This window comes from Lytechinus variegatus, chromosome 14 (genome assembly GCF_018143015.1).
Source record: "Lytechinus variegatus isolate NC3 chromosome 14, Lvar_3.0, whole genome shotgun sequence".
Taxonomy (NCBI): Eukaryota; Metazoa; Echinodermata; class Echinoidea; order Temnopleuroida; family Toxopneustidae; genus Lytechinus; species Lytechinus variegatus.
In genome coordinates this window covers 2,249,637-2,267,371 of record NC_054753.1, presented here as the reverse complement: position 1 = coordinate 2,267,371, position 17,735 = coordinate 2,249,637, and the positions used below count along the sequence as shown (strand labels likewise).

Genomic DNA, 17,735 nt, shown 5'->3' with positions numbered 1-17,735 from the left:
TACAGTGATAATTTTTCAAATTATGCGTTAATATGTTATTTGTTGAGGTAGAAATAGGGTTTGAATGGAGTAAACAAAATCAACAGTGTCTGATTGTATGAGACGAAAAAGGAAAATATGAGAGGCTGCGTGTGAAAAATCAAATTTATTGATTTTAGATGTCAGATATAACGCAAGAAATACAAACGTGAGTGTTTAGAGTATAAACATACCTCAGTTGCATGATAAGTAATCGAAGACAAGGAACATGAACTTTGCTGCAAACATGTCCAAGTGAATAAAGTCGTGCTTTGCAATAATAATTAAAACATAGAAAAAGTTGTGCAATCCGCAATGGAAAAAATACTATGCTAAAAATTACAACGATCATAAACGTTGGTCATTTTGAAGTTTATCACTTAATTTATGGAAGTTTACTAGTATAAGATTTAGGAATATACAAAATATATATGTTCAATTCTTTTAACATGCATGACATAAGAGCCGAAAGGGGCTTACCCTATGATTTGAAATGCGCCTATTCGCATGGACTTTCCATAATCTTTTCTTTGATGAAGTTATCTTCATTTGTAATTATTGTTATGGATTCGTAAGCTAATAGGTCTAATCTGTATCTTAAATTCAATTTTTTGTTACTGCTGATTTTTTTTGTTTCACTGTATCCCAAATCCAAGAATTAATTTTCATTGATTAAAATTAATCACATCAAAAAATAATAATCATAATGAAAATGAAATAAAAATAAATAAATGATTTAGCATATAGTTCTGTATTGTTCTTTTTTTTGCTGAACGTTATAAATACGTTTTTTCCTTACATAATTTCTTTTAAATAAACTAGTTTGTTTTCACGTTGTTTAATTGTCTACAATGTATGAGAAAGCATGAGTGGTCAGAGAGATAGTGCAGTGCCGCCCATTTCGATAGTTCAAGTTTATTTTCTTTTTTTTTAATGGAAAAGGGGTGGGGATAGGACGGAGGGAGAATAAAAGAAAATATATTTTAAAATATATTTGGGCCTACATTACCCCCGGAGAAATTAAAATTACATCCGTTTTTGGTCGTCTTGTTGACCTGAAATTGATGACAATAAAGCCCCCACACAAAGAATAACTTGGCGCCATTCCAGATAAAATGCATCATCAACCCCCTAAAAATTGTTTAAAGGTGATATGTCAGTGTGCCTGCCGTAAACGCATTTTCTCTCAATGCCGACGGTGGCGGGCGGTGTGCAAAGAAGATCATGCCTACGTAGGACATGTCTGGAGGTGTCTTTCCAAGGACCATTCTTCGTATCGCCCAAATCGGCTATATGAAACAGTTGAGCGATATCTCGTTCTTACGTAGAATGGTTCTACGAAAGACCATTTCATGCAACAGGCCCCGGAACTCTTTAGATCGAAGGCGATGAATAAAAAGATAAAAAAAGGCGCGCTCGTCTTGCTAGATTCATATCGGTCCAACGCAAGCTAGCTGCGGGGAGCTTCGGCTGGCCGACATAAGGGCTCCGCCCTGATCGATCTCGCCGCTCTGACCGGCTGAAGAGGTCATGAAGGGCGCTCTCTGGAGCGAGAAATTACAAATTTGAGGGTCTCCAAAACGGGGGGGGGGGGGTGAATGGGAATCTCTATGGCTCCCTATATGGGCGATGCTCTGGAATGGAAAGTTAGGCTGAAAAGGGGGTCCCCAGCCGCTGTATATACGTATCAATACTTTGAGTACCCCCCCCCCCCGGGTGGGGGAATTTAAACAAAAATGAACAGAGGTCTCGGGCCGATTGCACGAAAGGGTCTTTGCAAGAAGCGTCTTTCGTGTCGCCCATTTATTATTATGCGCCATGTGAAACGTATTGTAAATAAATTACCTGCAAACATGTTAGAGTTAACAAAATCTTTGTTTATAAAATGATGTGATCCGGGATGTGATATACCATTAAATCGTATACAAATTGATTTATATGCTAGCTAACGAATTTCATTTGTTTATCATACATTTCAGAAATATCCCGCATACAGCTTTTCATAAAAGATGAGCGACACGAAAGACGGTTCTTGGAAAGACCCTTTCGTGCAATCGGCCCCTCATCTTTTGATATGAAGAAAACCAAATAACTTACCTGCATAAAAGTGTTCATGTCAGGATGGGCAGTCAAGCGATACTTTTCTATTCTACATAGGACGCTGGGTTTTCACGGCTGTTAATCATGCCTATGAGTTCGTGGGTCCCTGTGTTCAAGTATACAACGAAATAAAGGTTCCAAAAGGTGCTGCCTTGCCCCGGGCCTTGCCATGCCTATAAGAGGATTTTCTATACGAACACCCGACTGACCATTGGAACTACAGGTATACACAGTAGTCATCTGCAATACTGCTCAGATTGACGTTGCATGTGTTATCAGTGTAGTAAAGGCTCGCCATTTGGCACCTTCAGAAGCGGCCAACAAGATATCAAGGAAGACATGGTTTAAATCCATAGACGAAAGAAAGTCATATGCACTGTACGAAGGGTAAGATCTTTAATTGCAATTTGTGTGACTAACTTTCAGGCCTGGTCACACCGCCCGAGCGTTGTTCGAGCGGTCGTGGAGCGGAAGGGAAAGAGGATCAAATTTCGCTCACAAAATTGGGGAAAAATCGAAAAAAAAAAAAAAAACAATCGAAATCGAAAATGGTAAACGGTAGCGAGCGGTGATGATTTTTTCTCTCCGCTCCAACAACGCTCGGGCGGTGTGACCCATGCCTTTATTCTCGATGTGTTTGTGTGTGTGTGTGTGGGGGGGGGGGTGATATCATATAAAGATATGCACTGACCCTACATGGACTAAAACTAGTATGAACAGGCGCGCCGGAACACTTTCAGTTTTGGGGGGGCAAAATCCCGAAGGGGGCACAATATATTTGACAGCGTGAGATACCGAAGCGATCGTGCGGGAGAGGGGGTTTTAAGGACTTTGTGTAAAAATAGAGTATAAAAGTTGCGTTTCTAAGAGAATTCAAAAATAAATTTCTTGAGAATTAAACATAGAATTCACTACGAAAGACTATACTCAGAGTTTATGAGAACCTATAAAATCTACGCGCAAAATGTGGTTTTTGTGTCTGATCAATTAAATTACGTAATACGCTAATATTGACTCAAAATACCAGAAATTTTTCAGCATTATCCTTTCAGAAATATTATTTATGAACATTCACATACACGGACGACGCGAGAGAGCACAATTATCATAAGTTTCAAGGAGTGTATTAAGCAGAAGAAGCGTAACAACAGAAACAACATACATTCTAATGATGTCTTTTCAAATTCAAAATGTCATACTGTTCTGACGTGGCAGACGTCGATAAGCACTTATATCCCCACTTTATGCAAATCATTTCTGAACTGAGCATTGGAGATAGTCAGTCCCTGATTATCCATGCATAGGCAAAACGTTTCATATTCTGTAACTGGAGGAAAAAATAAATATGACCTGCTTAATTATTGTCTAACAATTTTAAACTTTTCTGAAAATTTATAACATTACTCGATTTATGTGTTTCCTTTGGCATGTTTTGTATGGCTGGGAAGCACTTTTGGATGACCCCTTCAAAATCTTCTTTTTTCTTTACATATTTTCTGGGGAAAATGTGACCATAACTAGGAAATGATGAATATCAAATTCCAGGAAATATTCATTAGTAAATAATCATGAATTAACAAACTACGGCAGTTAATAATGTACATTATTTAGAAGAAAACAATTACATTCCAATAGCGAATATGGTTGTCGGAACACCAAGTGGAGTTTTCGAAAAAGTGGATAGAGGAAGAAGTGAAATTGATAGGAGGAAGTGGACAGTTGATAGTCGAGTAATTTTTTGTTCAAATGAGCGTAGTCCTGATAAAGACAGTAAACCAGAAAAGGTCGAAGACTTGAAGAGGCTTGATTAGTTGATAGATGAGTACTCCATTCGCCGACTCAAGCTAGCATCTTCTCATTTATCCAATAAGCAACTACTCAAGCCTCATATAACTCTTTAAACTTTTCGGTTTTACAGCTATTTTCCGATTCCATATATATGTTGCTCGAGTAACTATAGCGTTCACGCGCGTTAGTGATATCGGGTCCGGGGAGCATTTCATGAAAGGACTTGTCGGACGTTTTATCCGCCAAGTCCTGTTTTATCCGACAGTTGCTATGGTAACAATGCTTCTCAACCAATCAGAATATAGGAGACGAAAGTTGTCAGATCTGACAATTTGTCAGACGAAAATATTGATTAAACACCACCCCGGTCTGAGCGTTTCTTGGCGACCGCGCGTTTGTTAGCCGACACAGCATTGGTGAACCACTTTCAATTTGCCATTCGGTTCTGGTCTGAAATGTATTCATTAAAAGGTTACACGTTATCACACTGTAATAAGATGGAAAAGGCGCTTATCAAAGGTATGTTTCACAGAGGGACATATTCGTCAAAAGACATAAGGCTTATACTATGATGTGTAATTGCCCGTCAGGGGCGAAATTTTTTCATTTTTGACAATGGAAATGACAATTCTTAGGCAGGAAAATGCCTTCATCGTTTACTTTTGTCCTTAAATAATATGATTTTTTTTCTTTTAGGGGGGCACATTGGGGGGGCAAAATCTCGTTTTGCCCCCCCAAAATTTTCGTTGGGGGGCAAGTGCCCCCCCTGCCCCCCCGCTTCCGGCGCCCTTGAGTATGAATACAATACATATAATGGTATATAAGTCAAGAGCTACATAACTGCGATGGGACGGTCAGATACATGTTTTTCGGGGCATTTTACTAGAAATTAACCCCGGGGGAAGGGGGGGGGGGTGCGGATTTCCGTATGACGAGTGGACCATGCGCGACCATGGGGTCTCGAAGGGCACCCCAAGCAGGTATTTTACATATTCTGAAAATGCATCCCTTAACAAGTATTGGCGTTTGAAACTCTACCCTTAACAGTATTCGAAACAAAACGATATACCCTGGAAAGTATTCTCTGAATTGAACCCCTAAACAGTAGAGCGATATTCACGGACGTCGGTAGTCGTTTTTATTGGGTTTAGTACGGCCACACCTCGCGCAAATCGGACCCTAAACACGTAGTGTTGACTGCTTGGGCAAAAAAAAGAAAATATTTTATACAACATTTAAGTCTTTTTTTATACCCTCGCAATTTGTCCCTAAACATGTAGCTTTCCTAGCAAAATAGATACCTTTTTTCATTATTTTAGTGTTTTGGCACCCTTATTACGTCACGTACGTAACGTGCCCTATCTTGAAAAAGACATAATTTTTACGTGTTTTTGGGGTCACGCATGATATCCACTCGTCAATGTAAGTGCCCCCCCCCCCCCCGGGGGGACTAGAACTCCATTCCATCTAAATAAATATCTTATTTATGTACATTCCCAAAGCCAACTTAAAAATAGCAATTGTAGTGTTTCGAGATACTCAAATGATTCCAAGTTTCTTGTCCAGAACGTATGATGTAGTATTGTGATACCTCAAATGGATCACAAATAAGATTATATCAAATAAATAGGAAATTTCATTTATGTACAGTGTTCCATTTAATTGTAAAATCACAACGAGAAGGTTGATGTTAATACAATAAGGCAGCTGGAAGAAATTTTGGTTACAAAAAAAAATTGAAAGTGTGTAAAAAGAATTGAAGCATGGCTCTGGGAAATGAAATTGTTACTCTTCGATAATAACAGTCTATCTAGTCGAATATTTACACATTTAATACCACAAATAGAGCATGTCGATACGATGGTTTTCTTGATTAGTTCCATCAAAGCCCCAAAACTTCTGTTAAAAATAGATAGTCTGCACAAAACTTCATAACTTACTCAGATTTCAAAGTACTTCAATTGTTTTCCCAAACGGAATGTAGTTCTACAGAGGGACGCACTGTATTACTGATATCCTTGAGGAAATCCTCTAAGATTACTTTTATTTATTTCACATCTTTGTACAGGGTAACCAATTTAGCTATACACGATAAAAACATTAACAAAGATAAAAAGCTGGTTTGCAATCCGGCCTTGTTAATCAAAATACATAAAAATTATAAAGTACATAATGTGCAAAATAGACAAGAAATAAATCTAAAAAAAACCCAACCCTCTGTGCCCTCATCAGATTCATGAGAAACACACAAACACACGGAAGCACCCAAAAACCCCACACACTCCCTCACATACTATGGCACATGATACATGACAAAAGTCGGAAGACTGATATTATAATATTTACAAAGTAAAAATGTACATGTATATTATTAAAAGATTACAATATATCACAATTCTACTGCTAGACAAATAATCAACAAAAATAGCCAGAAAAAAAATCATTTTGGACAATCTCAAATTAAAAATTGATCGAAATCATAACATTGTAAAAAACTATCATTGTCAAAATTAATCAGCAAAGTTGCGAGTATTAAAAACATATATAGGTTAACATTTACACTTTTAAAATATCATGATTAAAAGTCATGCATATTGAAAACTAGAAAAATATGAATATAAAAAATGTGAATAACAAGACAAATCAAATAATATGTAAGTCCTATAAAAATATAAACCAGATCAATGTTGTGAATAATTGAAATCTCAAATTTGTTTGAGAATACAATGTATGACAGTCATAAAACTAAAGAGAAATAAATATGATGTTACAATAGATAGTGATGTTACAATAGATAGTGATGTTACAATAGATAGTGATGTTACAATAGATTGTGATGTTACAATAGATAGTGATGTTACAATAGATAGTGATGTTACAATAGATTGTGATGTTACAATAGATTGTGATGTTACAATAGATAGTGATGTTACAATAGATAGTGATGTTACAATAGATAGTGATGTTACAATAGATAGTGATGTTACAATAGATAGTGATGTTACAATAGATAGGGATGTTACAATAGATTGTGATGTTACAATAGATAGTGATGTTACAATAGATTGTGAATGTCTTCTACCGGAAACCCCCTCCCCTTTAAAACTCGGCCCTTCTGGCTGTAAACATGCTCAGCAAAAACTGTGGTGTTATCCGGTGTACATAGAAGACCACACCAGTTATTTTACACAGGTGTTAAATTGGTGGTGTTAGTTTTACACCTATAGGTGTTATTACAACCCCTATGATTGTTACATTTACACTCTTTGGTGTTATGTTCAATCTCTGGGGTGTTATTTTAACACCTTAGGGTGTGGTCCTCTATTTTTAATATGATTTCATAATCAATTTCATTTTCAGACTTTCATCCTAGAATAGCTTTCATATGTTGACGTCGCTTCATGTTACTTATAACATAACATGCCCAAGGATTATAGCACTGAAATTTGATGCATATCTTAACCTTGGTCACATACAGAATGGAGAAGCCATGACAAATGCTTTTTATTTCAAAGAGAATGCTCTGCCAAGCATTCCGAGTCTTTTGCCCATGCACGTTTACTGAATTAGCTATACACATTATGCATGTTATGTGGATGCCTGTTTTTATTTTCGTGTAATGTTGAACTACCTTTGTGACATCACAGACTTCCTCTGTAGAGTGTGATTGAGGCTCCCGAACAACTTTTGAGCTGCGGCAAGGAGTATACCATATTGGGACCATATTGTGAATTACATTGTGCGGGCATATTTTCAATTACATTATAACATGTGAAGATATGCTTTCATTGATTGAAATTTATCTCATGAATCATTTCTCCACGCGGCCTATACGGTGCGTATCAGAAAAAAAGTTTACACTTTGAAAAAGCCCTGGTAATTAAAAAATATACTAGATATGGGTAATGTTTTCACATATATTCTTGGGTTTGGCTTTTATCTGTCCAATGAAAGTAAAGGTTATGACAGAATGTTTATACACTTGAGTTAGCACTGCCCATTTTTGTAAAGCTCGCAGAAATCTGCGCAGAAATGTTCGTTTTCACGCTGTGTCAAGGGGAAAGGGCGAAATCAAACTTATCCTGCGTAACGTTTCTAATACATTTTCCTTGATATTTTAGTCCATTGAAATAAAATGGATACATTCAAGTATTTCGTAACAGTTTTGCCACCCCAATTCAAATATCAACACATAGTAAGCACAACCTTTACCCTATTTGTGCCAGCTGGATCTGAGTGCATAACTGAATCTGAACAAACATTTTTATCAGACATATCCAGCATTTTTTCACTAAGTTTTTATCATTTCAAGTGGGTTTACATTTCATTTTTCATGTAATACCTGTTTCTCCACACTTTTCTAAAGCTTGACAATGACTCACAAAATAAATATCAAGCCTGAGCCATTTCATGTAAATCACAGCTCAGTGTAAAGCAATTATCGTCACAAGGGCATCGGTGTGTGGGGGAGTGGGATGGGGCGCAATGCACTCTTCAAGTGTTTTGGGCAAGGTAACATGTTCAAAAAGGTAAAGTATCTTCAAATCAAGTTTACTAGCTCAACACTTTTTCTTCATTATAAGGTCTAATTTAGTCGCATAACTATTTCAAGGTTCTGCGCAAATAATTGTTCACTAATTTGCTTAAATGGATCTGAACCAATTTTAAAATGTGAAAAACCTTCAGAATATTACAAATGTATAATTTTACAGGGTTTTTTATGTGTAAACTTTTTTTGATACGCACTGTATAATGCTGCATATTTCATTCATCTAACAATGAATAATGCTGGTTTTCGATCCGTAACGTTGCATTGTTGGCATGATAATGCCTGTATAATGCGACAATCACAAAGGCATATAAACTCCAAACTGGTGTGAAAATACGCTATTCGGTCTTACGTTAGTACAGATTAATCAGTCTGTCCGTATGAAATCAATTTGACCTTGAGTGATATAATTTTAGCATTTTCATCACCATTATCATCTAAATCCGAGTCGCAGTAACATTAGAATGTAGTAGTAATAGTAGTAGTAGTAGTAGTACCAGAAGTAGTAGCATTAGTATAGTAGTAGCAGTAGTAGCAGCAGCAGTAGTAGTAGTAGTAGTACCAGAAGTAGTATAGAAGTAGCAGTAGTACATGTAGTAGTAGCAGCAGTAGTAGTAGTAGTAGTAGTAGTAGTAGTAGTAGTAGTAGTAGTAGTAGTAGTAGTAGTAGTAGTACCAGAAGTAGTATAGAAGTAGCAGTAGTACATGTAGTAGTAGCAGCAGTAGTAGTAGTAGTAGTAGTACCAGAAGTAGTAGCAGTAGTATAGTAGTAGTAGTAGTAGTAGCAGCAGCAGTAGTAGTAGTAGTAGTAGTAGTAGTAGTAGTAGTAGTAGTAGTAGTAGTAGTAGTAGTAGTAATAGTAATAGTAGTAGTAGTAGTAGTAGTAGTAGTAGTAGTAGTAGTAGTAGTAGTAGTAGTAGTAGTAGTAGTAGTAGTAGTAGTAGTAGTAGTAGTAGTAGTAGTAGTAGTATAGTAGTAATAGTAGTAGTAGTAGTGGTAGTAGTAGTATTAGTAGTGCAGTTGTAATCATCTCGCGCCCATTTCCCTTATTAAAATCGACCTACTGTCGTTTCTGTCCTTGTTTGTCTGATAGTCACCCCCCCCCCCCCCCCCCCCGAAAAAACGGACTCAGTTATTCGAATTACAACATACTCTGTCTTTTGACGACAGGCTCTGTCTGTTTTTGCAGCAGACTCTGTATTTCGATTTTTACTTTAAAATCACGCACCTTATATATTGTGGCAACAGTCTAAAAGGTAGTCTCAGTCATGCCTCTTTTTAAGCGACTATTAAAGGGGAAGTTCACCCTGAAGAAAACTTTGTTGCAAAAATAGCAGAAAAAATAGTGAAAAATATTGGTGAAGGTTTGAGGAAAATCCGTTAAAGAGTAAGAAAGTTAGTAGAGTTCAAAGTTTTGGATTTGTGACGTCATAAACGAGCAGCTGCCCCATGTGTTATGTAATATAAAATGCATGAATTTCAAATTTTTCATGGTTCCTGATGACTTAATTTTGTTTTCTATTCATGATCGGGTGTGAAATGATTTGTCTATTGATATACAAAAGGTACAGTGAAAACCATTTTCAATTTTCTGAGAAAATGACATTTCATTGATTTTTTACTATTCGCTATGTAGGAATGCTGCTCGCATATGACGTCACAAATCAAATAATTGAAATTCTAATAACTTTTTAAATTTTTTGATGAATTTTTCTCAAACCTTCGGCAATATTTTTCATTATTTTTTCTGCTATCTTTACAATAAAGTTTTTTGTCAGGGTGAACTTCCCCTTTAAGGCGACCGCACAACCTTCTGCGACTCAATTTAGGAATAAAACGTAGTAAAATCTGATGCTAATATTGAGACTTGGAATATCTTACTGCCTAATGTTCGGAATCATCGTACAAATACCTATCTTCAAATCTGTGACCATTCTATCATCATTCTTAGAATAAAAGCAAGTGTTTGTCTAGTCGTAATGACGCCATAGAAGTCGTACGATTGGCTACGATTTGAAACTAATTTGGCATTTACTCCAAATAAAGGCTTACAATCTTACATGATGGTTATATTATTCTTTCAATTTATTTTAACGTCAAATGAATTACATGTTCCATTTACATTTTCAGAAAATGAGCAAAATGCGATTTGTTCTAAAGTCTGATCGCGAACAGTCGCAAGGCGTACATGGGCCTGTAGGGAAAACTTCACTTTTCCTTGGTTCTTGCTTTCTTTCTGGCAGAAATTATTTTTTTTATGAGGAATGTTACTCAGCAACCTCTACCTCTTGGCTGTTTCATAACCATGCGATTCACGTTTTTACCAATCGGACGGTAATATTCTAAAAGTTTGGAATGTTAACTTTAAACAAAAGAAAATGAATAAAGTAGTCGCGAGAAATGAACAAAGAGGGGATCAAAGAGATACCAAACAAAGGGTCATCCTTAGTAAGTCATTTTTTTTAATCCAATAAGTGAGAAAGGGAGAAAGGGCATATTGACTAAAGCTATACAGAACGCCTTTCAGTTAGATAATCTTTTTACATGCAATCATTTTAAAGTGCTTTATCATGTTTATTGATTGTCAGTTTTATTTCTCATTTTGATAGGAAACGTGATCACTCAGTCGACATGAAGATGTAGACATCAATGATGTGGGTGGACTCTCTTCTCGGAATCACTTTACACGTTCCGTTTCGTTGGAATATTAATTCTTGACCAATCGACGTGAGATTCACAGACCGGGAAGGAAATGGCATCGGGAACCTGCAGACAGCTTTTCGCCAACATGATGCGAAGGAAGGCAAACCCAATGCATGCGCAGAATCAGATGTTGGAATCTCAACTTCACCAAAAACTGGGCACATTTGAGCTAACACTCCTTGGGATAGGGAGTATGGTTGGCGCAGGACTGTATGTGCTCACTGGTGTTGTAGCGAAGGAGACAGCAGGTCCTGCCATCATTGTGTCGTATCTTATATCAGCGGTCGTAGCTATCCTGATAGCTATGTGCTATGCCGAACTGGCAGCGAAGATTCCTCGGACCGGTTCGGCATACACCTTTATCTATATAGCTCTTGGTGAAGTTTGGGCTTTCTTCATCGGATGGAATCTGCTCCTAGAGTACGTGGTTGCGTCAGCATCTGTTGGCCGCGGAATTAGCGGATACATTGACCATCTTTGCAATGGGACGATTTCCAACTTCACCATCGAGTATCTTATGGGTGGAGAACCCTGGCAAGCTACCTACTTTGCTCAGTACCCCGACCTTCTTGCGATAGCAATTGAACTATTTATCTCTATTTTTGTTATACTTGGGGTATCTATATCATCTTGGATGAATACAATATTTCTTTCCATTAATGTAGTGGTTGTTCTTATTATTTGTGGCTTGGGAATAGCTTTCGGCAAACTCGAGAACTGGACTACCTACGGTGGCTTTGCCCCGTTTGGGATAGAAGGTGTCGTAACGGGCGCTGCTACTCTATTTTATTCGTTTGTAGGGTTCGATACTATAGCTAACTGTAATGAAGAGGCGATAAACCCTAAACGAGGTATTCCCATCTCCACGATTGTTTCTGTGTCGACTGCCGCAATAATGTACATTGCAACTTCTGCGTCTTTAACCCTGTTGGTTCCATATAGCGACATCGACGTGACCTCGTCGTTCCCGAATGCTATGGCTGACCATGGTATCACTTGGGCCACGTATGCAATATCCGTTGGCGCAATTAGCGCTATGTCATCGACACTCCTGGGCGCCATAATATCCATGTGCCGTTGTGTATATGCCATCGCAAATGACGGACTCTTGTTTCCTTTTCTGGCCAGAATAAACGAGCGAACCAAAACACCCATCAATGCAACCCTCGTCTCCCTAATCCTCACACTTCTCATGACAATTTGTTTCTCAATGGATCAACTTGTCCGTTTTCTCTCTGTTGGAACGTTAAACGCATTTGCCTTTGCCTCTGGTTCTCTAATAATATTACGCTACCAGCCCACGGAGTCAGATCTATACACCACTGAGCTTACAGATTACGCCTCCACATCAGATGAATCTCGGAACGGCTCGCAGGATTCTTCAGATAACCTTCCTGACGTTGATGAAGACTTACACAAACAAAATGATGATAAACAAAGTCTCACGCATGGTCCTACTGATCAGACAAGCCATCTAAACCGCAACGTAGTACCTATGATACCCGGTACCCTGAAGAAACGATACCGGAACATCCCGATCATCAAGCACCTCTCCAGGTTCCCTCCGGGGCGATGCGTCGTTTTCAGCCTTCTCATCTCAGTGATCTGTGTAATATGTGCACTTGCCGTTGCAGAGTATGGCTTCAAGAGCCTCCTTAATGGAGATTGGTGGGCGATACTACTGCTAGTGTTCTTCACAGCAGGAGCTGTTCTGTCTTTTCTCCTGATCGCTATGCATCACCAGGAAACACCATCGGAAGAATATTTTAGTGTAAGTAAACATATCCAAGACAACGCAACAAACTTTTGGACATTATTGATTTGATAGGCAGAGATAGAGAGCATTTTGAATTCATTTGCACTGCGACTATTTTTGAGCTCGATTCAGTATTCAGTACTTTAAAAAAGGCGATTTTTGTCCTGTTATTCAAATGCATGCTCTTACAAGATTGTAGCAAGCTTCCCCGCTTCCCAACATATTACGAATTAATTGGCTTTACGCTTTAAATCTCTAAGATATCTTTAAAGTTAACCAGTAACGCGGAAACTTCCTTTAAATGCAACAACAAACACGCGTGATATTTTCCATGCATGATGATGGGGTTGGAACAAAACTATCACCTTTAATCAATGGATGTTCGGATAAATAAAATGTATAATGTGGCATAAATTGCAATTCTTTGAAACTCATCGGGCATTACACATGTTACATGTCGTCGGGTCTAATATTTGGCATTGTTCTCCTCTCTTTACCAGGTAAAGTTTGTTCCATTAGTTCCATATATGAGCATCTTGGCGGATATTTTTCTTCTCTTGCGTCTAGATGTCGAGGCATGGGTGCGCTACTTAATCTGGTTGGCAATAGGTATGTCATTACTCACATTAATCAAGTCAATCACGTTAATCGCACCCGAGACATTACTTTTAAATTGAGGCACATCATTGCATTAAGACGACATTCTTTAAACGATTGCTGAACTTGTTCAGGGCACTGGGAATATTTTTTTAAAGTGGGGATGCTGATGTAAATTGCATATGCAAAAAAAGTTTTCACTAACTAAATGGAGGTGAAAGTGGTCCCCCAGAAACTCGAAACGCAAAAAAAGGGAAGTTTCACTTCAAAATTAAGGTCATTTTGGTTGCACTTTTCCATCTTAAAACATCTTCAAGAAAACGCAGGTTCCACAGTTAAGTCTGTGCGCATCATGATCTCCGCATTTTCTACGCTATGCGCTTTGACGTCACAAAGGCCTTTATACGTGATTAATTAGACATAGTATAAGGGGAATTTTCCCTTGATCTGCATTCTAATTACATAGAAGATTTGTTATTTCATGAAGCTTAGTAACTGAAAATTACCGATGGATCCATTTATATATAGGCTACCCCTACAAGTTCAGAACGCTTTACCCTGCATTAATACAAAGTATGACAAATATGACCTCGAGTTTGAATAAATGGAAGAGCAGTTTGAGATATTTCCTTACTAGGTATCCATTCGGGGCGATTTGGGGGTCTTAAAAATTTAGTTTCCTCCAAAAAAAAGTGCTGATAGTGTAAAAACAAGCACATGAACCCCTTGTTTTTCAATGTCTATACCTCTTAAGTATACCTTCCTCTACAACTTTGCAAATTTTGGTGAAAATGACATGGGTTTTGAAAAAGAAGGCAGCAAATATTGTACTTGACAAATTTGTTACAGAAATTGCAAATTTTTGAGATAGGTTTTTGTGTTCTTTTTGCATAATTTTAAAAGAACTGAAGGTGCTGCCAGCCTCACTGTGTCTTTTGTTTTTTATTGTTTGAATCATACAATATTTCAATTTTATGAATTTGACAATTAGGACCTCCTTGCCTGAAGCACAAAATGTTAAAATAATGGAATTCCACGTGTTCAGGGAGGAATGAAACTTCATTTCACATGACAATGAAAAGAAAATCAAAATATTTCATATTTCAAATAATAAAAAACAAAAGAAATAGTGAGTGAATGACATCATCGACTCTCTCATTTGGATGTAGCTGGCTCGTTCATATAACTGTTTTTGTGAAATGAAGCGAAATTTTGAAATGTCATAACTTTCTAATTTTACATCCGATTTTGATGAAATTTTCAGTGTTATGCTTGTTGAATTTTTCTCTTTTTATTCAAATCAACTTTTTGTTGGGGTGGACTTGTCCTTTAAGGATGAAAGTTACATAGATGTTGACTGATGAATAGGCGTTTAAATTCAACGTAGTTATCCCATGGCGTCTATTAATGTCCAAACCTTGTGAAAGCGCATTTCTCGAGATCTTCAAATTGGGCATGTTGGGTGGATTTCATTGCTCGATAGCAACAATTCTGGCACATAAGCCTTCTTCATATTTTTCATATCCAGAATATTTAGGTGCTGAGGAACCTCGGTGGTGAAAACGATATGGATTTTATTTTAAATGTGGAACGTCCTTAATGCCGTCCAAACCAATATTTTTTTCTCGCTTACTTCACTAGCGTGATACTGTCTCCGTCTCGAGCAGGAATTGAGATTCTGTTCGGGTACCTATCGTTTCCGAGACTAAACATGCTGAAGAAAACGCCCTCCTACGGCAAATTCTGGTTAATTGGAAACTTGGAAATCCACCAAAATGTGCGATTTACCAAAATGTGACGTATCAGGCCTTCGCAATCTCACCGTTCTGCAAGAGACCGTAGAAAAAAAGGAAGCAACACAATGATATTTAAAGGTCAAGTCCACCACAGGAAAATGTTGATTGGAATAAAAAGAGAAAAATCAAACTAGCATAACGCTGAAAAATCAAAATCAGATGTAAAATAAGAAAATTATGACATTTTGAAGTTTCGCTTACTTTTCAACAAGTATGTGTACAACTCAGTGACATGCAAGTAATTCAGTCGGTGTCCCTCCCTTACTATTTCTTTTGTTTTTTATTGTTTGAATTATACAATATTTCATTTTTTACAAATTTGACAATATGGACAAACTTGACTGAACCATATAGTATTAAGCAATGCTAATTCCATATGTTCATATAGGAATTATTGTTGTTTCACTCGACAATCAGGAGAAAATTTAAAATATTTCATATTCCATGTAATAAGGTGCAAAAGAAATAGTGAGTGGATGATATCATCAGTCCCCTTATTTGCATACCGACCAGGATGTGCATAAAATAACTGTTTTGTGAAATTAAGCGAAATTTTAAAATGTCATAACTTTCTTATTTTACATCCGATTTTCAGGAAATTTTCAGTGTTATGTTTGTTATACTTTTTCTCTTTTTATTCTTATCAACTTTTTGATGGGGTGGACTTGTCCTTTAACATGTTTAAGTATTAGCTGGGTTTTGGAGACTCTTTGGTAACGTCCTGACGTGCCACCATGAGTTTCGATCGAACGATCCATAGCGGATGCAAGCACCCCCCCCCCCCCCTCTCTCTCTCTATCCTCTTTGTGTCGCAAAAGGGTGCGTCGTTATCTAGTGGTTAAAACTCTCTTCTTTCAATCTGAGGGACGTGGGCTCGATTCCCAGCCATGGCATGTTTTTCCTCAGCAAGAAATTTCTACACACTGTGCTGCACTCAACCCAGGTGAGGTAAATTGGTACCGACAGGAAGTAATTCCTCAAAGAGCTGTGAGCACCGGAATCGGTAGACCAGAAGCGCCTTATTTTTATATTATTTATCACAATATTTAAAGTGGAGAACTCTCTTATACGATTTCCCGCTACCGATTCCCACTAATGCTATTTGTTATTATCACTTGTTATGTTTTATAGAGGTTCCTTTACTGTAATCTCTTATTCTCTTTTAATACCTTCCGTTGCAGGTGCTATTATATATTTTGCCTATGGATACAGACACAGTCATTTAGCTGATCAACGAAGACAGGGTGAAGTCCTTCGGTCACAGTTTGATTACGGGACAATGATATCTCACCAGGATTAAAAGGCCTTTTTAATACCGTCTTCGAAATCAGCAATACCGAGCTTTCGCAACTGGAACGGGAACGAAAATGTATTGATAATGCCCGTCAAATCAAAATGACAGCCGATAGGGCCTTGTCGAAAATTAGTAAACTCATGAGACAGGTGATCGTCGTAAATTCTTAGCTGACGAAAAATTACAAACATGTCTTTTGTCCAGAATCATGATCGACAGTAGTTTTGATTCACCGACTTTCGACAAAGACTCCTTTTGACATAAAGGACTTTTTAACAAAAGATTATCTACGTCCCAGAATGCATCTGTTTAGTGTTGCGAAAACTCTCTTATCTGCTTATGGGGGAAAGGAACAGAACTTGGTCAAATATATTGGATAGTGTTTTTTTAAAGGAGGACTTTAATATGACAATGATTTTTTCATATTGATCACGTGAGTCGTTGATACCATCACTGTTAAAAAAACCCTGATTTTACAGAAAAACAAATAAGATTTTGCAAAAAGCAATTAGAGAATCATTCTTTAAATTCATAAAACAATAATTCTTCTGCAGTTTAACAGAACAAGTCTATTTAAAAAGGGGGAAAGGGTGTTTTATTACAAGAAATTTGTAAGGTTTCATATACCAATTTCCTGTAAGATTACGCAGTCTGGTAAGATTACAGGCGTTCTCGAGACTCTGCTGAACGAACGTCTTTATTTTAAGGATAAATTTTCTGACAGTGCAACTAACCTTCTAGCAGCCTCGGTTGTCGGTGTGTTAAGATAATTTTCATATTGTCGATGTGTAAGAATGGAGGTTAAAAGGTATTAGTATTAATCAGTATTCATGGTTCATTTTGTACCTTACAAAAGTTCATGCCTTGAAACATGAAAAGCGAGCATTCGCAACCGCAACGGAGATGGATTCTCCAACATAGAGAATCAAATGAAAACGCCCGTCAAATCACAACGAACAGCTAAGAGGTGTTTTTTAGCCGAAAATTGGTGAACTGGGAGATGATCGTCGTAAGATTCTGAGCTGATGAAAAAATCACAAACATCTCGTTTGTCCAGGTTCCACGATGCTGCATTAATTCACCAATTTCCGACAAAGACTTCCTTGTCATGAAGGGCTTTTGTCAATAGATTTTC

The 17,735-nt window shown here is 37.4% G+C and overlaps 1 protein-coding gene across 1 annotated transcript; it reads left to right on the top strand.

Moving 5' to 3' along the window:
* Positions 1 to 2,192: 2,192 nt before the first annotated feature.
* Positions 2,193 to 16,968, top strand: LOC121427574 (cationic amino acid transporter 4-like). Its single transcript, XM_041624033.1, has 4 exons — positions 2,193 to 2,505; positions 11,064 to 12,928; positions 13,414 to 13,522; positions 16,488 to 16,968. Exons 2-4 carry the CDS (start codon positions 11,207 to 11,209, stop codon positions 16,604 to 16,606), a joined length of 1,950 nt encoding a protein of 649 aa, XP_041479967.1. The 5' UTR covers positions 2,193 to 2,505; positions 11,064 to 11,206; the 3' UTR covers positions 16,607 to 16,968.
* Positions 16,969 to 17,735: the final 767 nt, after the last annotated feature.

Bases quoted from the DNA above. Each gene is read 5' to 3' on its own strand.
- LOC121427574 (XM_041624033.1), top strand. From the start codon at position 11,207: ATGGCATCGGGAACCTGCAGACAGCTTTTCGCCAACATGATGCGAAGG. The intron at 12,929-13,413 runs GTAAGTAAACAT...TCTCTTTACCAG, and splicing joins CATCGGAAGAATATTTTAGT to GTAAAGTTTGTTCCATTAGT. The intron at 13,523-16,487 runs GTATGTCATTAC...CTTCCGTTGCAG, and splicing joins CTTAATCTGGTTGGCAATAG to GTGCTATTATATATTTTGCC.